This window comes from Hoplias malabaricus, chromosome X2 (genome assembly GCF_029633855.1).
Source record: "Hoplias malabaricus isolate fHopMal1 chromosome X2, fHopMal1.hap1, whole genome shotgun sequence".
NCBI lineage: Eukaryota > Metazoa > Chordata > Actinopteri > Characiformes > Erythrinidae > Hoplias > Hoplias malabaricus.
Window position 1 is genome coordinate 11,673,522 of NC_089819.1, and position 23,878 is coordinate 11,697,399.

The 23,878-nt window shown below is 37.3% G+C and overlaps 2 protein-coding genes across 3 annotated transcripts in view; both read left to right on the plus strand.

Annotated features, from left to right (window-relative positions):
• Positions 1–11,279, plus strand: part of LOC136677492 (oxysterol-binding protein 2-like) — a 74,047-nt gene extending 62,768 nt beyond the window's left edge. Inside the window, exons 7-15 of one of the 2 annotated variants that reach the window (XM_066655055.1) lie at positions 1,217–1,369; positions 2,337–2,582; positions 2,710–2,830; positions 3,604–3,707; positions 3,874–3,969; positions 4,601–4,785; positions 5,422–5,642; positions 7,750–7,869; positions 11,071–11,279. In XM_066655055.1, coding sequence (XP_066511152.1) covers positions 1,217–1,369; positions 2,337–2,582; positions 2,710–2,830; positions 3,604–3,707; positions 3,874–3,969; positions 4,601–4,785; positions 5,422–5,642; positions 7,750–7,869; positions 11,071–11,075 — 1,251 coding nt within the window. In that variant the 3' untranslated portion in view covers positions 11,076–11,279. Of the gene's footprint in view, positions 1–1,216; positions 1,370–2,336; positions 2,583–2,709; positions 2,831–3,603; positions 3,708–3,873; positions 3,970–4,600; positions 4,786–5,421; positions 5,643–7,749; positions 9,029–11,070 lie in introns of those variants that run through there. The other variant, XM_066655054.1, reaches the window with a different exon arrangement.
• Positions 11,280–14,625: 3,346 nt separating this feature from the next.
• LOC136676595 (uncharacterized) lies at positions 14,626–23,740 on the plus strand. Its single transcript, XM_066653699.1, has 16 exons — positions 14,626–14,716; positions 15,107–15,216; positions 15,607–15,652; positions 16,340–16,462; positions 16,541–16,656; positions 17,211–17,325; positions 18,010–18,159; positions 19,193–19,300; positions 19,588–19,660; positions 20,491–20,638; positions 21,128–21,211; positions 21,355–21,467; positions 21,961–22,087; positions 22,530–22,655; positions 23,256–23,381; positions 23,516–23,740. The coding sequence occupies exons 1-16, from the start codon at positions 14,626–14,628 to the stop codon at positions 23,738–23,740; spliced, it is 1,881 nt and encodes a 626-aa protein (XP_066509796.1).
• The last annotated feature ends 138 nt before the right edge of the window (positions 23,741–23,878 follow it).

The window sequence follows — 23,878 nt, forward strand, 5'->3', positions numbered from 1 at the left end:
TTCGCTCTTAATTGGATTACAGACATCTGCTCTCTGTCTCCCAGTCCAGTCCTCTGCCTCAGTACAAAGTCTTTCATGTAAATTGACCATTTTCTAAAAGCTCCTCATTAAACAGTAGATATTTCCCAGCTACTGAGTGACCAATTAGTTGCTGGTATATTTTTCTTTTCATCTATTCTTTTCTCTTTGTTTTTGCTAATTTATTTTTCTCTTTGCCTCTTTGTCTCTAATGCTAATAATTTGTCGTCCTTTTGACAAAGTAAAAGCTTCTGCTCTTTAAACTTTACATGAGGGTTTGATGTCATTCAGTCATAAGAGCATTAGTTAGGTCAGGTTATGACGCTCCATGGTTACTCCAGATCAAAAACACTACCTAACCTTATCCTAAATGTACTTGACAGAGCTTCATCACTGCAGAGAACACAGTTCCACTAATCTATAGCCCTCTTTATATACCCCTCTATAGCTTTATACCCCTCTAACTAACGTTTACCATTTAGCCTGGCAACAAACTCATGTGATATTGTTCCAAAGTATCCCAGTTTATTGCCAACAGTCTTCTGCCCAAACATGTTGTCAAGGCCATGCTGACGTTTTTTTCCAGCTTTCAAATGATGATCAAACACAGAGAAAAACAAAAAAAGAGAACAGTTTCCTGTGATGGAGCATCTGGTTCCTTTCAGTACCACTGTGAACCACTGCGTCTGATTAAATATTGAGTTTCTCTGAGCGCCACATTGGCCCAGCAGTCATAGGAAGATTGCCAGTTCCGTCCCTGGTGATGCTTCCGACATCTGAGACCTGGGAATCCTTATGGCCCCTCCCACCCCTAAAAACACCAAGCATGTTGCCAGCTAGCATGGGCCTCTGTTGGCTGATGTGATGGACCTGGGCTATCAGCGCTCTTCTACTGCATGTGGGCCATTCCCAATGTTGGTGCTATTTTCTGGGATGAGGGGATTTCAGCTTATGTGGTGGAACTGGAGACGATGAATGATTGGGTTAAAATTTGGCAAAAAAAAAAAGGTTTTAGCAGTAGTTCACAAAAAATCCTTCTGAATTAGTTTGCTTACAGCTTTATTTAACTATGCAGGAATTGGAACGTATCATTTGATATATGCGTCACAGTTAATCTCTCTCTCTCTCTCTCTCTCTCTCTCTCTCTCTCTCTCTCTCTCTCTCTCTCTCACACCATTTCTCTCTCTGTGTTTCTCAGTCATCTCAGAGCAATAATGATTTGTCAGGGAGAGAGGTTAAGCCACGGAGGAAGAGGCGGACCTGCATCCCAGACAAACCCAACTACTCCCTCAACCTGTGGAGCATCATGAAGAATTGCATCGGCAAAGAACTTTCCAAAATACCCATGCCTGTGAGTGACCAGTACACAGTCACTACCTGCTTAGAGTCAGGAATAGCAACACAGTCCCAGAGGTGCACCAGTAGTAACTAACAGGCAAAGTGAAGGATGACCACTCATTTCCTGTGAGAGCTGGTGATGATTTCCAATGTCAATAAGTGATTTCATTGTACCATGCGAGGGTGCAGGGGGAAACTGAGGTAGATGTTAAGTGCTGAAATGCTCCTTTATTAAACACGGAAGTGAAACAATAATAACAACAGAAACTTAAACCTGACAAGAAATAAAGACCTGTCAGGAGACGAAGTATAAACTACAAGAGTTAGAGATAGAGATGGGAGGAGACACAGAAAATGACAGAAAAGCATAGACTCAAGAAACCGTTTAAATACACAAAAACTGACAATACCTTTGAAGTGAACACATGACCAAAAGGGTTATGGAAGTAGAAATGCTACAATCAGAGATGAAGGCAAACACAAGGAGAATGTACACAGAACAGAACATGGTGGAAAAAGCCAAACAAGATGGAAAAACACAAGGAAACAAGATATAACTCGATGGAGGACAAGGACAAAACCTGACACATTGGATACAGAGGATCATCAAACATAGGTTTTGTCAGAGATCTAAATTAATGTGCTATATTTTATGTATTCAAAAAACAAATGTTGTTTGCTTCACAAGTGGGACACAACATGAGAATGTATGCCACTGATAATCACCACATTGCAACTACCGACAGTATTCAGTAAGTGGGAGAGTCAGGCGCTCCTGTTTTACGGTGACAGCGACCTCTGGTGGGCAAATAGGGAGTCCACCATGTAAATGTAACTATAATTGGTGTATTTCTTGTAATAGTTATCTCTTTCTTTCTCCCTCGCTACTCCCCCCCCCTCTCTCTTTCTCTCTCTCTCTCTCTCTCTCTCTCTCTCTCTCTCTCTCTCTCTCTCTCTCTCTCTCTCTCTCTCTCTCTCAGGTAAACTTCAATGAGCCTCTCTCGATGCTGCAGCGTCTGACGGAGGATCTGGAGTACAGTGAGCTGTTGGATAAAGCAGCTCGGTGTGAGAATTCTTTGGAGCAGATGTGCTTGGTGGCAGCATTCTCAGTGTCCTCTTACTCCACCACTGTCCACCGTACAGCTAAACCCTTCAACCCTCTGCTGGGGGAGACTTATGAACTGGACCGGCTAGAAGAGTTCGGATATCGCTCACTCTGTGAACAGGTCAGAAAACATACATTCTTTTACACACATGCACACACAAATACACACAAGCACAGACAAACAGCGCCTTTCTTTCTTCTTCATTTTCTGGTTTTATCCATATTTTGACACTATTTATTATGTCCAGGTTAGTCATCATCCTCCAGCTGCTGCCCATCACGTGATGTCACAGCGAGGCTGGACCCTGTGGCAGGAAATCACCATCGCGAGCAAGTTTCGTGGAAAATACCTATCTATCATGCCCCTGGGTAAGAGCCTCAGCTTCTTCTGACTGTCACAAGCTCATTGCCTCATTTTTCTGTCAGTCTAAATGAAGATTAAAAATAAATGTTGATTTCTTTTTATTTTGTGTGAAAAAACCTTTAGAACAAGAAAACTCATTAATTGGAACCCAACATTTCTAAATTACATATGGACTGCCCACAGTGTTTTTTTTTTCGAAGGGTAAATTAAGTTGCTTGTAAAAGCCAGCTTGCTGTTCTTCACTGGCTTTTCATAGATAGCATAGCCAATAGTTAGCAACACCCTGGCAACCAACTAATATCATTGCAAACGTCTAATAACATTTTTGAAACCACCTGGAATACCATTAATATTGCATAGTTTTATTTAATTGGTGAACTAATGGATCATAATAACTTCTTAATAACACCCTAGAAACCACTTAGGATACAATAGAAACAACATAGCCACACCTGAGAAACCAACCTGAAACCATAACAACCACTTAGCACAACCTTAGTAACCACATTGGATACCATGGCAACCTTAGCAAACTCTGTGCAACACACTAACAACAACATAGCCACCACAGCCTAGCACATGCCACCTTGATCACAATATCAAACACCCAGCAAAGCCCTAGCATCCACCTGGGACACCATAGCAACCACCAAGCAATTCTCTCTCTCTCTCTCTCTCTCTCTCTCTCTTTCTTTCTTTCTCTCTTTCTCACACATTCTCCCTCCCTTACTTTCTCTCACACTCTCGCTCTTATGTGTGCCTCTCTCCCCATCTCTAGGTGCCATCCACCTTCAGTTTCATGCAAGTGGGAACCACTATGTGTGGCGTAAAGTGACATCCACTGTGCACAACATTATTGTTGGAAAGCTGTGGATCGACCAGGTCTGCATTCATTGACTAACACTGCTCTACTTCTACAGATGTATAACCTCTTCCACTTTAGGTTTATTTTGAGGTTTTGAAAAAGTGGATACATTTAAATTTAAAGTTTGTCATTTAATAAATCTTTCTTCCGTTATTATTTTCATTCTTTCTCTCTTTCTCTCAGTCAGGAGACATTGACATTGTAAATCACCGAACCAAAGAGACATGTCAGCTCAAGTTCTCTCCTTATAGTTATTTTTCCAGGGAAGTTCCACGCAAGGTAATGTCCCAAACACCTTCACTCATCACCACCAATGGTACATCAAATCATAGTTTGGACTTTAAAACCAACCTTTCAATAATCTTTAGACCTGTATGCACACTATGTGCCCAGATGTTTGCAGACAACATTTATATTAAGTGAAAATTCAGCTACATTAACGTGCACCTGTTGTGGAGATATACATTAAGGTGACAAACATTCCAGTAGAATGGGACGGATGGAATCTGGGGCAACAGCAGTCTAAATTCACCAATACCAATGTCAAGTGTCTGCTAGTGGAGTATCCACCACACTATGGAGCTCCATTCTCTGGAGTGATGAAATTCCATTCAGTACTTCTGGCATGAGCTGGGAGTTAGTGACCTGTTGTGTTTGTGATTCAGGACTAATGATCCAATATCAGTACCTGTGGAGGAATGCGATTTGATCTTCACAACAATGTTACATCTTCTAGTGTAGAAGTCCAGCAGTGTAGAGTCTGTTACAGGAGACAAAGGGGAGGGATTAAACTTCTTAGAAAAAACATAAGGCAAGCAGGAGTCTGCAAACATTTCTGAATGTAGTGTATTTTCTCTACTGATTTTGATTTGATTTGTTTTGTTTTTGTTTTGTTGTGGTCATGGTATAGGTGACGGGTGTTGTAGCAGATAGTGAGGGTCAGGCACACTACATACTTTCCGGGACGTGGGATGAGAGAATGGAGAGCGCTAAGATCGTCCAGAGCAGCAGGGGCAGCAACAGCGCTGAGGGCAAACAGAAGACTGTCTACCAGACACTTTCACCTAGACTTCTGTGGAAGAAATACCCACTACCGTACGCACATACACCAACATTGTACTTACTCACACATCAGCAGCATATTGCACATGGCACAAATACAACAGCCCTGTGATGAACTGGGTGTCCAAAGCTGTCCAGGGTGTGTTCCTGCCTTGTGCCCAGTGATTCTGGGTAGGCTCCACCATGACCACCATCAATGATGCAGTAACAGAAGATGAATGAATGATTGACAAACTCAATATACAAGTTTGTTACAGAAACATATGGTGATTCTAATATTATGCAAAAACACTATTATAGTTTTCTGATAGATTGTGGGAAATTGTGCCGAAATGTTAGACATGCCTATAATGATTTATCAATGTAGGATGAAGAATCTTATAAACAAGTTATAAAGCAACAATATATCAATAACTCTTATGTTTGAAAAGTGAAGATGGAATGTTGATGCAGATAAAATGAAAATACATTACAGTATATGAATTAATATATTGTAATGTGATATTCTGTCTGTGTGGGTCATTTAAATCTGACCTATTAAATTTATTCATTAATAAATAATTAAAAATGCATAATATGACAACTTCATTTGACTCAGATCCACAGTACTTGCAAATCATTTTATGAGTTTTCTCTATTACTCTCTCTCTCCCTGTCCCTCTCTTTCAGTGAGAATGCTGAGAACATGTATTATTTTTCGTCTCTGGCTCTGACTCTGAATGAAGAAGAGGCGGGAGTGTGTTTGACGGACAGCAGATTGAGGCCAGATCAGCGTCTGATGGAGGAGGGTCGCTGGGACGAGGCTAATACAGAGAAACAGAGACTAGAGGAGAAACAGAGAGCAGTGAGGAGGAGGAGAGAGGCAGAAGCCTCCGATGCCATTAATGAAGGTGAGCAATGAGAGTTTCAGATTAAACTGTGTGTAGTGTTTAATCCAGTGGGCTCTTTTTTCGGATATTCCATTGCTGATTTCTAGGCACTTACCACTTCAGTATCAACTCACCTATATTTCAGGTTCTCCAGGGACTGACCAACTGACCATAAGTTTGTTAATTCCACTATTATTTTTTTTACTGTCTACTCTGACTCCAACCTTAATTCCAACACTAATTCTAATCTTGATCCTGGCTCTTGTGTCAAGATCCAGTCTTGATTTTTGCTTTAGATACTTTTTAGGAACCTTTTTAATTTTTCAGACTAGTTTGAATAGCGAAAAACTAAACCATCACTGTACAAGAATGGCTGGGCTTTTATGCAGTCAGAAATATTGTTTGACACTTCACACTTTCACATTGCATAATAACACATATATATGTGCATTGGGTGTGTTTGTTTTTTGAGAGTAGAGAGAGAGATAAACTTTTCAGCCTGTAAAGTTAGAGTTTGTACGCTGTTTCATAAACTTTGTTAGGAATTGCTTTTTATGATTTATTCTGATCTAAAGGGGAATATCCCAAAAAAAAGGCCTTTTCATCTTGTGGCACTGATGTTTCTGATCATGTTACGTGTCTTTTTTTTTTTTCCTCCTCCTGGTTACCAGAGTTTGATCTTGACTCTGGTGAGTCTGGTCTGAGTCTCCGTCTTTTCACACCACTATGTGTTGTGTCCACAATTTGCAGATCAGAAAGTGATCTGTAATGACAGTTTCACCATGTGTATAGTGTTCAGTTTTCCTGTGTGAGTGTGTGCACACCCAGTTTCATGTAATTATGTTCCATAAAATCCTCATGCCACTCCCTCCTGCTGTCACTTACATAAAGTTGGCAATCAAATACAGAAGATTTGCATACATATCAGACATTTTTGACTTAACTTCAGACTGACTGCAACTGGGATAATGATTGTAGGGTCCTACACAGCAAACACTCTTCCTGTATGCTCTCACTGACTGCAGTATTATGAAAATCAAGTACAAGTCCTGTCATAATTTAAGGTTTTATTAAGAAAGAAGAATCAGATTCTAGTTTTAGCTATTTTGTTTTATCTCAGATCTGAACCAGTTGATCACTTTTGTCTCATTTTAATCTATTTGAATCTTAGGCCTGTATAGAGCTTAGTAAAAATGCATTATAAAATATACTACACCCGTAAGTACCCACAAGCCTTGTACTGTAAGATTTAATACTGCAGAGGTATATATTTATTTTAATACATGTTTATTTTTTTATTTAATTTTAGCAACAATTCAAATACACACCATTTCCCCCCAATGTAATCAATAAGTGAAGATATATTTGTTGTTTGAAATATGCTTCTTCAGTTTTGCCATGGAGTAATAAACTGTGCCTAAGATGTGCCCTACAAATATAAAGCAAGAGTATGTTACTTTAATGTCTGTCTGCTCAAGATATACATCATTTTAATTACATCAGTTATTAGTGTTAAACCTGGTGTTGGCACCAGTAGATTGATGCTAAAATCTCGCAGCCATTAGCATCAATACTGTGGTGGTAATTGGACAGTTAACTCACTGTAAGACAAAGGTTGCTACATTTAACACTGCTCTTTCTGAATGTTTATGTTTTTTTTTTTGTTGTTGTTTTTTTAAACTGTTTTTTTTATTATAGTTAATATTTTCATTAGAATCAACAACGTCCCTTATCCGGATGATATGACCTTAAAAGATGATTCCAGTAGAAATTCAAACTGCCATCTGGAAGGTTACAATTTATTTGTTTTTGTGGAACCATACACAAATCTATTTGAGATGATCAAACAATCTGAGGTATGAGTGTGATGATTTAGGCTTGCGGCATAAAACCTTCCTTTCATTTTTCCTTTCCCTGTAGCTCCAGTGCAGAGCTAAAGAAGCAAAGAAACATCTTTTTAGGGGAAATGTTCACCATTTTATCACTTTAAATTTTAATAGCTGAAGGCCACAACTAATTATCAAACATTTCAGGAGTTGAAATAGCTTCGTAAGTGCAGGGTTAACTTTAAATTCTGCAATGTTTTAATTTATGCAATGTTTTAATGTGTTTTATGTTTTCTCTCCAGGTGTTGATTATGAAGGATACATGCCACAGTGGTTCCACCAAAGGACGGACCCTTTGAATGGAGAGACGAGTTTTGTGTATAAAGGAGGTTACTGGGAGGCCAAAGAGAGGCAGGACTGGAGTATGTGTCCGGATATTTTCTGAAACACTTTTACTGAATTGAGGGAGAGAAAATAACAAAAAGCAAACAAAACAAAAAAACAGATAAACAGAACACAAGGAAAGGACAAGGACCTCCAGTACAGATGGACAGAGCTTCGTGAGCTTGACCCAGGAGGCCACAGCAAGCAGGGCTTGAGTGTGTGAGTGAAAGGCTCTGTGTGTGATAGCAGATATGAGTGTGTGTGTGTGTGTGTGTGTGTGTGTGTGTGTGTGTGTGTGTGTGTGTGTGTGAGTGTGAGAAAAGAAGGGGAGATAAATGGAGTGGCCAAGTACTTGGCCCCCTTGATCGCTTCCAAACCAAATCAGGTGCTCTTTTTTTAAAAAAACACCATTTCCCCATCCATCCAACTCTCTCTCTCTCTCTCTCTCTCTCTCTGTCTCTCATAATATATATCTCTGGATTCTGATCATCACTGCTACAGGCCTAAAATAGAGAAAAGATTGCACCATAGAGCAATGTTCGTAAAGCTTTACCACCTTGTCATGACAACTGATTTCCACACACACAAACATTTATAAACCATATTCCAATAAGTGTGGTCTGTCAGGTGATGGTGGTCTCTCACCTGAGCTGACATAGATGTTATATCAACATGAAATTCCAAACTTACAAATGAATCCTCATATAATACTCCTCAGAATTTATGTAGGTCTAAGTCATTCATCATAAAATGCTTAAGTAGGTGTCATGTAGCCTTGTGAACACTTTAACTCATACTGACACTATAATGTGCACATTAACACATAATAGAGAAGACTCTCTCTCTCTCTCTCTCTCTCTCTCTCTCTCTCTCTCTCTCTCTCTCTCTCTCTCTCTCTCTCTCTCTCCTATATCTCTCCCTTACTAATTGGATGACACAGGAAGAGCTTGGAGAAGAAAGTGGCATGTAGGTGTATGCTCCATCCTAAGAACAAAGCATATCAATACTCTCAATTTTGCATATCTTTTTAATGACATTGCATATCCCAAAAAACACAGATTAGGTATGCTGAAAAATAATATATATATTTCCTTGATCCCATTAACTACATCATTTCTACATACAGTACCATGCAAAAGTCAGTTTACTTCACTTCTAGCTGAAAGTTATTTATAAGTAACTTTCTCAGCATCAAGAGAGGGATGAAGATGTAAATTACATTTAAGAGCTTAGTTTAACAAAGATTAAAATAAGCTTAAATGAATTTGTTTAATTTAATATAATTTAATTAAAGTTTGATTAATATTTCTATTTTTGGAGGATAATTTATGGGAGGATTTAAGTTTTTCAAAGAAATCTACAGTGGCCACTGTCTTCGCATGGTACTGTAAAGATGTATTACATCAACACACTTGTTCTAAAGTAAACTGAAATACATTATTGTATAAATGTAATGTATGAAAATGAATAATGCAAATTCAATGCACTTTCTTCACTGTACTCTTATTGAATACTGAACAGCCTCTGTTTAGAGAAGCCTTGTTTAATCCATCACAGGCTCCTTTTACTCTGTGAGAATCTACGGGATACAGTTAAGTTATCCAAAGAGCTTCAGGCAGGCATCAGGCATATGAATCCTCAAAAGTAATCCCCTACACATAACTGAAAAGAAGACTATTGCCCTGTTGACTGTTCATGAAGAGCTGAGTCCTCTAGAAATCTGTTGCTGTTACTGTTACACACCATAAAATGCATATGATTTTTCAAATGATGGCTGAGCATTTTTCAGCCTGATCCCTAGCTGCCATATCTGTAGCATGAAATTGATTACTACGAAAACAATTTCTCTCTATTTAAAAAAAAAAAATATATATATATATAATCCAATGACAATGCATTTCTAATATAAGCATGGTTTGAGTTTTCGTTTCATTTATTAAGTATGACAAATAACTAGTAACAAAGTTATTGTTCACAGTAAGTGACTCCATGCTACAGATGCAGTAAATTAGGGTTATAACTGCAGTAGAATTTCTTTAAAGCTGTCCCAACAAAGCTATGCTTTAACTTTTATCAGACACAGCAAAGCTGTCCCTTCAAATGGATGCCTATGAATATCTCACAACATCAGGCTTTGCGTGTTTTTACAAGTACATGGTGAACTACATCCACATTACTCTCAGCAACCTTATAATATATACAGGACTGAACTGACCTCTCCATCCTCTATCCACAAATGCGCAAATAAGTTACTGGTACAAAGCTGGTCAAGCTATGCAGAATGTTAGTAAAAATTCTGTTTATGTGGCACTGTTAGATTTAAAAGAAAAGACCTGAATTTAAATGTGTCAACATTTTTTATATATTTGAAATTTCACTTGTGTGTTTGTGTGAACGGATATGAACTGTATAATCAAACTAATGTTACATTCCTATGAAAACATGTTAATTTTTTGTCTGTTTAAACCCGTATTGTTTTGAACTGTGAGGTCTTGTTCAGTATCGTAAACTGGAGAATTCACATTATCCACTTCAAACACAGCAGTTCATTTTGAATAATCTAAGTACTTTGTCAAATACCTAGCCTCACTTTCTCTAGTTACGGCGACCCTGAAATGAATAAGAAGAAAAGATGATGATGATGATGATGATGATGATGACTTTCTCTGGTTGAGTAGTTTGACACTCCCTCTCCCTCCATCACTCAGCATGATAATAGCAACGTCTGGTAGCTAACATAATACAGTTATTTACAGTTCTCCTCCAAGTGTGTTGAGCTGAACAGAGTTAATGTTTTACCCAAAGCTTGAAAAGAAATGGTGACCAGCATCACATGTCTTAGAGGAAGCATGTGCTGCTTTCACCCTTCATGTTTGGTAGCATGATGTGATTCCACCTAACAGGTGAAAGTGACAATAAGTAAACTAGAAAGAAAAGTGGGTAAAAAGGAATCACATTGGGGTGAATGGAATAGCCTGAAAAGCTTGTCCAACCTAGCAACAGTTGCTACTAAAACACAATTGTGGGCAGAGCATGGATAGGTCATTTTGTAAACAAAGGGTACCAGGTGCAAATAATGTCTTTAAGAAAGTGTTTTGGAGTAAATATATTTAACAAGACATTTGTGTCTCTGAAAATAAAAAGGGAGGATTACTGAACACAGAAGCTCTTTGGTTTAAAAACCTCGCATTTTCAGTATTGATACGCTGAACCCTTCTTCGTTTCTGTGTCTTAAGCAGGTTGAAGTCTGCTGTCTCTACAAATGGTACAACACAAGACTTCACTGATTTTTTCACTTTCAAGTGTGAACACTGTTTTTTAATTGCTGTTAAGAATGTAGACTTTAGGCCACAGGTATGATGTTTATACCTGTCTGAACTCGTGTGACTATTTTGTGATAACAAAAGAAAATAACCACAACAATTAATATAATTATAATTTAATGAAAAGACGAGTGAGTAATGATGCTAACTCATGCTGTTTTTTTTTTTTGGGTGGGGGGGTTTGGGGTGGGGGGTGGGTGGCAGTGTAATATATAGAGTTTAAAGGAAAATAACAGAGACATTTCCTGTAAATGTGACTTTTAATCTAAGATGATCTATCTGCTATCTAGAGAGAAGTTTTAAATTTATTTGGACAAGTTTCCATGGTTTGATTTGAAATTTTTAATTTTTTGTATTAAAAGAGATTTGCTCACACTGTTGTAGGTGTGCTTTTATTATAAGTGTCTTTTGATTAATGTATGACAGTGACATTGTCTTTTAATGAATGTGTGAAGAGGTTGGGTTTAAACATTCAGGTCATGAAAGTCCATAGTATTCAAGATTTCAAGTTTTTTTTTTCCTCAATTTTTTTTTCAGTTTGCCTCTTGCATTTATAGACACATACACAAAACAGTGGGTATATTAAGGTGTCTGTGGTCCAGAGCGTATTATTCAACAGCAATACTTAACCTCACAAATGTGGCTCCAAATGTGGAGGAAAACTCCATCACAGCACAAGGAAGAAACCTTAGACTCAAAAAGTGGAACCCATCCTCATCTGGTCGATACCAGAGGGCAGTGTATAAACAAATGGCAGTTTATAAACAGATCACTTTGAGTTCATTTTTATGGTGTAAAAATGAGTTTACAGTGTCATATCAGGCCATGTTCTGTTAATAGCTGTATGACTAAGGAACAGTTTGAAGCAGGTAAATATGAACAATTATTTAAATCCAGTTGTCATTTGGTGACGTTATTATGAGACCCTCGAGCGTATACACAAAGCTACGTAAGGATGAGCAGGTTGTTATTGCTGAAAATGGGTGACCGGTCGGGTGTTTACAAAATTTTGGTCATAAACCAAACTTTTGTTATAAACACGTGACTAGTAGTTCTCTGGTTTCAGAGCGGTCGTTTGGTGGGAAGCGTCGGTTGCTTGGCGCTTTGGTTGCTAAGCGCTTTGCGAGGAACTTCGGTTGCTAGGCGCGCAGCCGAACGCCAATCACGTTTAGCTCAAGCAGTTCATGTTTAGGAATTTTGGAATCGACTCGAGTCTGATTCAAAAAGACAAGAGCCAAATGAATCGATACTTATTTTACAAAACAATCTCGATTCCAAAAAATATTGGTCAGTTGACAGTGTACGTCAGCATGGAATATTTGGAAACTTAACACAAACTAAGTAACTAATCTCATTCCATGCTGAAGAGAACTAGCATGAATTAACTTTTATTTATTGGGGTTATTTCATTTATTTTTGGTCCTGGAACGGTATATTTGAATATTCACTATGAATAACTGAATATTAAGTGTTTGGAAAATCGTTGTGCATGATGTTCTACAACAAAATAGACCCCTAAAGTAACATTATTTTATCACTTTCAACATTACATAAAATCATAAGGACATAAACATAGCGTCTTTGATGCGAAGCTCTGACTACCCCTTTTGGAGCATCGCCTAATGTGATATTGCACCAACTTGTGAAGGTTTTTGGTCTTGACGTACACAAGTGAGTATATGAGTAAATATGTGAGTGAGTGTGTAACAAGCCAGTTCCACCAGATATATAGATATATTCTATCTAAAATGAGAGAGATGTCACTATTCATTTTGCATAATGGCTATATTTGTATTGCAGACATTATGAATCACTGATTTATCACCAATACTGCACACAATAAATAAATAAATAAATTACATTTTACTACAATTAATCATTTCACGTTTTTACATTACTAATCATTATGTTTTAACACTTTAACTTAAAAATTATTCAGAAAATATGAGCAAATTATTTTAATTCAAGGTGTGGACTCGAGTCCAAATCTTCAAACAGACTCTCCATTCCCAAATCTCGAGGAGTCGATTCTCTTTCAAATGATTCCAAGGTCTAATCATTGCTGTTTCCCGCAGGATTTAGCGGACCAGTGTACAAAGGAAAGCTGTAAGTAAGTGTTTCTTTAACTCGGATAATTCGGCTTTTATATGAGTAAAAACATGGACGCATTTATTTCTCCTCTGTGTTGAGGTTGTAATAGACGACAGAGGTCGGTATTCTGAAATTATTCTGAGAAAATTACTTTAGATTTTACTCAGGAAGGTTTTGTTCTGCTGTACTGAATCAGTGAGAACAAATTTATATTGCAGTGTTAAATTAATTTTCAGAAAATGTCACAGTCTTCAGAAACGTTCACAGTTCTGAATGCTGAGGCGTTTTTGTAGACACTAGGGTCAATAGTTGTGGAAGTTATGACCCACTTTTGTCTCCTGAAAATCTCAGTGTTTGTTACACTTCCCGATCTCTGAGCAACAGCCTAGAGAAAGCCCCCCCCCCCCCCAAATAACCAGAAAGAATATAAACAAAGAAAGAAATAAACAACAAAGACAATACAACAACACTAAGCACTATAAAAAGTATCAGTAAAATGCTGTTGTTGGTGAAATATTTCAATATGAATCCATTAAATAACAACCATATTGGTTTTCCACAGGCTATTCTAAATTTCTGTAAACTTAAAATGTTAATGTATACAAGTCATGGCCTGGAACAATGACTCACAATATCTACAGCAAAATTGAGCAGTTATATTTACGAAATTTTTTTCTAGAAAACATGGGAGAGGATATGTTGCAGATTTCTTTGTAGAAATCTCTGCATAAACATTGCCTAGTTCCCTGCTTTCAAGTGTATCTCAGCACAAAAAAAAAAAGAAAAAATAATAATTGCACTGTGGTTGTCAGAAATGGACGTCAAGTTCTCTGTGCCAAAGACAAAAGGGTCCTTCCCAACAGCCCACATCAGTCATGGTATGGGGTGTATCAGTGCCCATAGCATGACTGCCTTGCATATGTGTAAAAGTAAAAGTGGAGGTGTATATTGGGATTTTAGAGAGTCATTCTGTCATCAAGGAATCAGACAATACCAGGCCTTATTCTGCACATGCTTCAGTAGTGTAGCTTCGACGACCCAGTACATGTGTCAGTGGTCTCAACGGTCTGTTGAGCAGCTGAAGTCTGGTATCAGGCAAGAGTAGGCTCAGATTCTGTCTCTGTCTCTGTAATATGGAATATTCCACATCAGCTTGTCATTGTCAAGGTCATTGCATTTGCAAATTTTGAAAAATACAAACAAAAGTCTAATTAAAGAAAACCCAATAATGATTTAACAATTATATAATTATGATAATAATGATTTATAAAATGTTTGCCTATTTCATCATTTCTTGACTTTGAAGGAAATGCTTAACCACGTGTTAGAAAAGTGTTTTTGTTTAGTTGTTTGTTTGTTATTTCAGTGTAATTTTGAGGTATGTTGCTCTTTGCTTTGAAGGTCATGGAAGCTGGAAATCATGATGGAGCTGTTAACGAGGCTGAAGACACAGATGAGCTACTTTGTACTGGTCAGTATTACATCGGCCTAGAAATGTGATATATATATATATTGTGTGCATCTATGTGTTTAATGTAATAAAAATAATAATAATTTGCTTTAAAAAAAGAAGCCCTCTCACCCATGTATTTAATGTGGTGGTTTTAGAGTGAAAGAACTTACAGAACATAAAAACTTAAAAGGAATATAAGCTTTCACCAGGTTTCAGATATACACTGGAGTGGTACCATGAACTAGTTAATGCTAAATAAGACAGGAAGCCAGTGTAGTCCTGCCAGTACAGAACATATCTGAGCATGAAGTGATGTATACAAAAGAACTCTGGCAACACATATTTACATTCTTTATAAACAGTGCATCAGAAAGTGGAACCCAACCTCCTCAATGTATTTATTTTCAGACATGGATGAAGAGACTGTTAGTGATTTCAACCATGGTTTATCTGCTGTTCCCCGAGACCACTGTGATCTACTGCTGGATGCCATTGATGCTCATCTCAGCTGTCTGCAGGTCTCATAGCCTTTGTTTATTTGCCCTGAGAAACTTTTTTCATGAAGGACTTGCCAATTTTCAGAATGAGGTCATAAGAAAACACAAAAGCACACAGTGCATCGGTTTTGTATGACTTTTTTATTATTATTATTTATTTATTTAGTTATTTATTGTATAATCAAATGCACTTTTTGGGATCCTTGTAGTTGGCATGTTTAATTGTACAGTGTACACCCTAACACAGTTCCTGGTGCCTCGTGAACAGACCTGAAGACAGTGTACATTAACTGGACCAGCAGATATGTTTGATTGTAAAACAAAAATGAAATCTAATAATTATATATGTATGGTAAAGTTAGTTAGATATAGGTTTATTATTGAAATACTTTCAATATGTTATATTCCTAGACCCACAGTCATGTCCAAGTGAATGGAAGAAAGAGCACAATGGAAGGTAAACTCATATTTTCTCACAATCAAATAAATAAAAACTGCAGTAATGCTGGCTCTGAAAGATGAATATTTTTATTATAAAAATTACTATTTAAGAGAGCACTGTTTAATGAAAACAGACATTATCAAAAACATTGTCTTAACATTTTAGGTTAGGAAAGTTAACCTGAACTTTAGAAAATCAGTCAGGTGTAACCAAATATCATTGTGTCCTGTAACTGACAAAATCATGATATAATCATATTTAAATTAATTCATTCCTTGTCTGTAACTGCTTATCTAGTTCAGGGTCGTGGTGGGTTGGGAGCCTACCTGGAATCACTGGGCACAAGGCAGGAACACACCCTGGAGGGGGCACCAGTGCTTCACAGAGCAAAACACACACACATTCACACCTAGGGACACTTTTTTGAGTCGCCAATCCACCTACCAACATGTGTTTTTCACCCGTGGGAGGAAACCCACGCAGACACAGGGAGAACACACCAAACTCCTCACAGACAATCACCCGGAGTGGGACTGAAACCCACAACCTCCATGTTCCTGGAGATGTGTGACTCTGACACCACCTGCTGCGCCACAGTGCCGTGGCCAGATTTCAAACGGCAGTTATTTTATACAGGGAAGCATTTACATATGTTTAAAAGTGTTCCTCTCCTCTGTTTTGCTTGCTTTCTCTTTTTATCAGTGTGTCTTGACAGGAGTAATTCTGTGAGTAAAGACACTGGTCTGGGCAGTACTGACCTTTCTATAGATAAAGCTACTTCTACCCCTGATGAGCCTAATTCAGATCATCTAGACCTTTCCACAGGTAATTTCAGGGACTACTGTATATCCTAGTCACAGATTCAATAGCACGTTACACTGAATGATTGTCTTTTGGTCACAGTGCGAGTCAGCAAAGGCCAAATAGAGGCAGTTGGACAACAGGACAAAAATCATACTAAGGATTCAAAGAGTGAACAGTGCCTCTGGAGACTGCAGCAACTGCTGGGAACAAGCAGGGTATGATGATGACAATAGTAACAAACTTTTTTTAGCCTTTTCCCTTTATTTACATAATAATAATACAATTGATTTAAATAAACTAGCTACCCTATTCTTCCACGATTCTCCTTCGTGTTGGTGAAATATTCTATACTAAACATATTTTAAAGGGGACATATAATGTACATATTTCCTTGGAGTCTTCATATAAAGTATGTGGTATGCTTTCATCAAAATACCACAAAGATTAAACACCATCATTGTGATTGTTTTGTTCCATTTAAACTCATCTTCATGTTCTCACATCGAAGCTTCTGATCCTGGGCTAATTCACTCACAAAAAAAAAGATATTTTTTTCTAATATGTCCCCTTTAAACAAAACTGATCCCATGTTACTGACCCAGAGCATTAATTGGTTCATTGAAGGACAACAAAGCATTTAGATTCCTCATCACATCTGAGCTTAATTTGACTAAAACTCATAAATATTGTTTTTCATATTGTTTGATTTAATTGACTTATTATGACTGATTGCTTTAGAACATGTGCCTATACAATCAATATAAAACAGGTAGGAGTGAAGGAGTATGTGGCAGAAGAGTTGGACAGTGTGTGTACCGAAGATTTCAGCACAAGATTTAAAGAAGAGATGCTGGAAATCTATGACCCCAGTTCAGATGGTGCAGGTATTATGCATATTATGCAGGTGCTGATTTAGTGGAGATTTCTATGTTCTTCATGGTCTATGTTCTGAGTTTCCTGCAATGTTTAAGTCAGAATAAAGGATTATATTATAATGGAGAATTCCACAAACTGTAAAATGAAAGTTATTATTGAGTGAGCAAACTGTCATACGATTTAAACAACACGCATGACTAGATCTGATATATTGACATTGCCCAAAAACGTGTGGACATCTGCTAATCTCAATAGGTAGTTCATCTCCCCTTTTCTACAGTAACAACCTTTAGTTGTCTGGCTTTACCCTTGACGATGGAAAATTCCTGTGAAGACCTGATGGCATTCAGCCATGAGAGCATTAGTGAGGTCATATACTGACATTGCAATATTAATTGTGATTCAAAAACAACATTCTAATTCAACCCAAAGGATTTGGATGAAGCTCCGTTATTCCAGAGAACACATTCCTACTACTCCTATTAAGTGCTAGGGGGCATTATAGTTATCTAACACACATTTAGCATTGATCATGATGCTATAGAGATTCTACGGGGTTAAAAGTTGTTGTCTATAGTTCTATAGAGAGTGTTAAAATTTTGACAGAAAAGGTATATTGAGCTAATTTCACTGCAGTCTCCTGTAGGAGACATGTTACTTACTATTTTCACAGCACCGTTTTTTTTCTTCAGCTGCAGACAGTGCTCCAGACGCTGCCAGTATCAGCAGTGATACAGGACTCCTTACTGATCCCCAGATTATACAGAACTTCATCCAGAACCAAGGCAGAGTCCAGAATGTCAATGAGAATTGTGTGAAATCATTCAACAGGCATCTCGCAGGTATCTTTTAGTTTTAATATTCTTGTCATGCTGGGAGTGATTCTCAAAGAGTTCAAGAGGCAGAAGCATATGTGGAAGTTTAATCAAAGAATGTACCGGAAAACAGAAACAAAGCCGGCAAAACACAATAGGCATAAATAAACAAAGAACATGTTTTAATGTTCTTTAATGTGGTGATGAATAAATTATTGTTTAAAAATAAAACAAAAAAGAGTTAACAAAAACATGTCAAGGGCTTAAATCACTGTAGACACAGCTTAAACAGCTCACAGGTGTGGGGTAAACACATGAGACCAAAACACATGACTGCCTGAAGAGAGCATGAAATCACTAAAATCAGTAATAAGAAAAAGTATCAGTAGCAACTTCTAAAATATAATTTCCACATATAATAATTGTCTTACTGAGGAAAGAAGAGACAAAACAATATAATTAATTAAAATACAAAGGGAGTATATGTAACGTCCAAAAAAACACAGAGAAACTCAAAGATCCAATTGCAGGAGTTTTATTTTACGGCTGGGAATAAGCAAATAGCAGAGACTTGAACGGTCCAGACAGGTTTATTCCAGGAAGAGTAGTCAGGGAAAGCGTGGGTCACACCGGGGAGGCAGAGTCCAGAGGTTATCCGAGGGGGAAGGCGATAGACGGGTCCTAGGGGGGAAAACAGAGGTCGAAACACCAGAAGGCAGAGAGGAAAAACTAAACTTTTAGTAAATTTCATGAAAGGGCAAAACTTCGCAAGGAAGAGAGGGGAGAGAGGAAACTTAGAGGCTGCAAAAGGGGTGTGGCTGATGAGGTGCAGGTGTAACTAATTAATACTCAGGTGAGCTGGAGCGTAAGAGAGTACTGTAAGACAGTTAATCACAAATAAGTTAATTCTATGTATAATTTTAGCAAGGCTCTGACACTTATACAATGATAAATAAGTTTTAAAATGCAGATTATATTATTTCTGAATTTGTTTGTGCGCTCTATTGAGCTTGCTTCATAGTGTAATTTATTTCAGACATTTTCTTTCATACTGCTACAGGAGTTCCCATGAAGAGTTTTGACTCTGTGACTATAGACAGTGACCTGGAATCCATATCCACAGAGCGAATAAGGCAACATTTACAGAGTACTGTAAAAACCAGGACAGGTACAGGAAAAAAAGTCATGTATATTTGTAAACGGAAATGCCTCTAAACTTTTATTTTAAAAATTATAGTTTGATATAATGTTACAGTTATATGACATTATAATTATATGTTGTAAGATAAAAAAATAAATAATTTTGTTTGACATGTTTTGATGATCTTTCTCTGTATTCTTATGTATGTATTTGTGAGTGGGTGGAGAGCGATATGTATATTTGTTATACCTGTTATATGTGTTGTACCTGATACCTGACACTGAAAATCTGTGTTCTGTTATTTAATATTACAGCACAAGAAACTCAGAGTGGAGCCCATGGAAGAAGACTGAAATACACACAACTATCTGAAAATCAAATACTCAGGTATTCACTGAAATCAGTATGGTATGAGTTTTAATACTGCTTGGCCAAGGGTTTGTAGACCCATGTGGAGTTATTATAGACTGTCTCATATTTCTTCTGAAATGAAGGTTAGTAGGGAATTTTATGTAGCGTTTTTTATCCCCACACTTTTGCTCTTACTCTACTCTTCTAGGAAGACTTTACATTAGATAAGGGTACAGTGATTTGAGGATTTGCATTCAGCCACATTACTGAGGTAGAGTACTGGTTTCGTATGATTAGTTTGGGATCCAAACACCGCTCAAACTCATTCCAGTTGTACTGGATGGAAAGCCATCAGTACACAGATTGCAATTATACTGCTCCATAGCGCAGTGCTGGTGTTACACATCTCTCAAACTGACGCTAAGTCTTGGGCATATTGACCGTATGAGTGAGTGGTACATTTCATGTTTAGTTGTTTCTATGATGATTGTACATGCTGGGCATAAACAATAGAATGACTTTGTCCAAAATGGGTAAAACATAAAGCTAGAGTAGGTGATTTTGTAGAAATAAGTAGTTTTTAAAAAAATCCAATCCAGACAGTGTAGTTTAGTTTTTTCAAACACTATCCAACTACTTAATGTCACAAATAAACAAAAAAAGTTGGCAAGGCAGAAAATTAATATAAAAGTTAGAAATATTGGACTAAAGACCTTTGAACCTATATTATTTTAAACAACACAACTTATTTAGTCAATAGTCAGTTTCTCTCTTTTTTATCACTTTTTTACTGTCTTTCTTATGCCCTCTCTCTTTGACTCGCTCTTCCTGTTTCACATGTTCGCTATCTTTTTGTGTGTTTATAGCTCTGATGATGAAGGAATAGTTGGAGAAGAGAATGGTAAATATGTAAAACGTTACAGACACCCAAGAGCTCCAAGCAGCGTCCAGCGCAGAGAAAGAAAAGACCAAAGCAGAAGAAAAAGCTCCACAACTTCTACATTCTCCACCACTGTGAGGCACTGCAGTTAATACACTTTTGTATACTAAATATTAGTAGCATTATTTTATACGTTTGAGGTGTTTGTGAGATGAGACACATTAAGAATTAAATAGTCATTAGGCTTTTCATATGTATTTATACATTAACACAGAGCATGGTTCATAAATTCCCATTGTTGATGCTACGCAAAGCTGTAAAAAAGAGACACTGAAATAATGTTGATCATCAGCATTTCCCTGTTTAAGCTCTCAAGATCAGCTCTATAAAAGTGCTGTGGAAATTTGTGGTGATGCAGTCGCAGTGTGTACTCACAGCCTATTATTATTATTATTTCACAAACAATTTTTGTATTTTAGTCAATATATTAACAAAATTCATTTTCCCTTGTGTTTTGGTAACTTGTATATTGTTGTTTAATTTAGTTCAATTCGTATTCTGTGCTCTTGAACAAAATGAGCCAACAAAGTATTGCATGTGTTTGTTGGATGTTTGTGTTTCAGAGCAATGAAGAGCAGAATGGAACAATCCGAAAAGAATTCAGTGTCATGGATGTGTCACTTGCTGGACTTAAAAAGCAAAAAGCAGTACTTTCTCACTATCATTATTGTCACTGTTGACATTACAGTTAAACTGGTGTTTTACAAACACTGTCTAAACAAAAATAGCTGCAAATATTTAATAAGGTGTTTGCTGAGATGTGTGATGTAACATTGTGCTCTCTCTCCAGGCTGTTTTGAATGTAGTGGAGAAACTTAGGGGGGACCTGGAGGAGGCAGAGAGAGAGCATCAAACTCTACAGCTCAGTGTGACTCAAACCAGAACACACACTCAGCTCCTCTGGTAAACTGTGTTTTTTAAACTGCAGTATAGTGCAGTATGTTATTATACATTGCTGTGAATTATGGAATGTCTTCTCTTAACACTTTACAGTATCATTTACTGTAAGCAAAATGTAAGAAAAAAAACACCTGAGTATTTCATGCTATTTAATCCTGCAGATGTTGAATATCAGGTTTCCGAGAGTAGTGCACAGGTATCAATGACTGTGTAGAATTGCAGTTTAATTACTGTACATTACAAGTGACAGGACGTTAGAGGAATATGTACTGAATATGTGCTGAATAATCATTTACCTGAGTACTTTTCTTTAGTTTACTGTTAAAATATATTCTTTATTCTCTTTCTCAGTCTAGGTAATGGTATTTACAGTAAGGTAGTTGGTAGGGTGGGTAGTAAGGTAGTACTACATACTCTCTGTGCTTATTGTCTATTCTCTATATATCAGTTGTGTTGTGTAAAATTATGGAGTGAAGTGTATACACCTATGTTGTAGTAATAAGCTGCACAAACTCAAGAATCAGAGGGATTCGTGTGTGAAGGAGGTGAGGGCTATGCAGGAGGGCCAGGCTGCTGTACAGGCACACAAATGTACTTGTAACTACAACCCCAGTCCTCACAGGGTAACACACTTAATCTTTGTTCTTTCTGGCTTTTCTGAGACATTTAACATGTAATCTGACCTTATACTTTATATGACATAAAAATACACTTTGATTAATTTTACTGATGTTGATTGTGAAATTCACTTAAGCCTTAAGTAAATGTTAGGCTAAAGTGTTATGATTATGGACGGATCATGGTTAAACTAAATGTCTGGGCATGTCAGCTGACCAGCCAAACATATCTCATATGGAACGTAAATGCATAAATAGTATGTATGAAAATGATCATTTTTATATATTTTTCTATATAGTACCAGTCACATGAAATGAAGACTCAGACTCCTTTGTAGTCCTTTAAGAATTCAACTAGAATTTTGTGTTTAATTTTATTATGTTTATTCACCCGTCCCTTCCCTGCCTTTTCCTTTTAACTCCTTGTTATTTGTCATTTCTTTCTAAGCATATTAACAGCAGCTGTGTGTCACTTTTGGAGAGAGAGGAAATGGACCGTCTGCTGGACAATACCAAATTAGAGCTGTTCTCAGAACAGCGGCGTTTCAGAAAAAAAATGGACTCCATGCAGGAGGTACCACACAAGAATTCATTTTCATTGAATAATTTATTGCATTTATAGATCGAGAACATTTTGTTTAATAATGGAAAAAAATTAACAAAATACATTTTTAAATGTAAAAATCTAACAATTTACATTTGCAAAACTAGTAACATTTAATCATGTTCTCACATTTAAGTTCTGAAGCTATGACCCTTAAACCACTTACATAAAGGTGGACCATTATATTTGAGAGAAAAAAATATATAGTTTTCTGTACGTGGCTGAAGCTTAGCTTGTCTGTAAGGTTTTATTCACTGTTTGAATTACTGCAGAAACTTGTTTGTAACTTTAGTTTAGTTTTGTTGCACTATATGTCTGTGTTTACTTTCATTTACCTAGCAGACTCCCTAGTGACTCACCTGTGGAGCATCAATCTCCTCTTTTTTGCCGTGTGCAGAGAGAGACAAAACTGGAGCATATTTTTTACCCATTTACAGACTCTGGGGCTTCATAAACACATTAGACAGCATAAACAGCCCTTTTAAGTAATGCAACACATCGAATTAAATTTCAACTTTCTTTGTTATTTCTTATTCTATCATTCTCTGTCCTGCTTTCACTCTCTCTCAGAGGCTGGAGGAGGTGACTCAAGAGCTAGAGCTTAGAGAAGAGGAGAGCAGGAGCCTCAGAGAGAAATGTGCTGAGCTGGAGGAAAAACTAAATGCAGCCGTCAAACGTAGGGAAGAACTGCAGGAAGTAGGTTCACTCTCTGTATGTACCTATGTACCCTCTCTCACTCTCTCTCTCACTCGTTCTCCCTCTCTCAACTCTCTTGCTGGCACACTAATATTCTCTCTGTTGTTCACTTTTGCCTTGTTTGTGTATTTCAGTGCATGCAAAGGGAGCGAGTGGAGCAGGAGGGCAAACTGAGGGCTCTAGAGAAGATCATTGCTCAAAAGGAGCTGCTTCTGCTAGGCATGCAGGATGAAAAGAACTCCATTCAAGCAGAGCTTATAAAAGTCAGAGAGGAACACAGGGCAAAGCTACAGGCTGTTCTGGAACAATCACAGAAAGAAAAGGTACGAACAAGTGGAAAGTGTTTAAGGATACTGTAAATCATTCCTTAAAATGTTTTACATCTCGAGGTCGCACATCAGATTATTATAGCCTACTTTATGATGCTTGTCTTTAATAAAATAATTTAATTTAAAGTTTATATTAGTATTAAAAGAGAAAATGGAAACTGCTAAACT

Excerpts from the sequence above, each read along its gene's own strand:
- LOC136676595 (XM_066653699.1), top strand. The coding sequence starts at position 14,626 with ATGTTGCTCTTTGCTTTGAAGGTCATGGAAGCTGGAAATCATGATGGA. Across the intron at positions 15,217-15,606 it reads CTCATCTCAGCTGTCTGCAG|ACCCACAGTCATGTCCAAGT; the intron begins GTCTCATAGCCT and ends TTATATTCCTAG. Across the intron at positions 16,463-16,540 it reads TCATCTAGACCTTTCCACAG|TGCGAGTCAGCAAAGGCCAA; the intron begins GTAATTTCAGGG and ends TTTTGGTCACAG.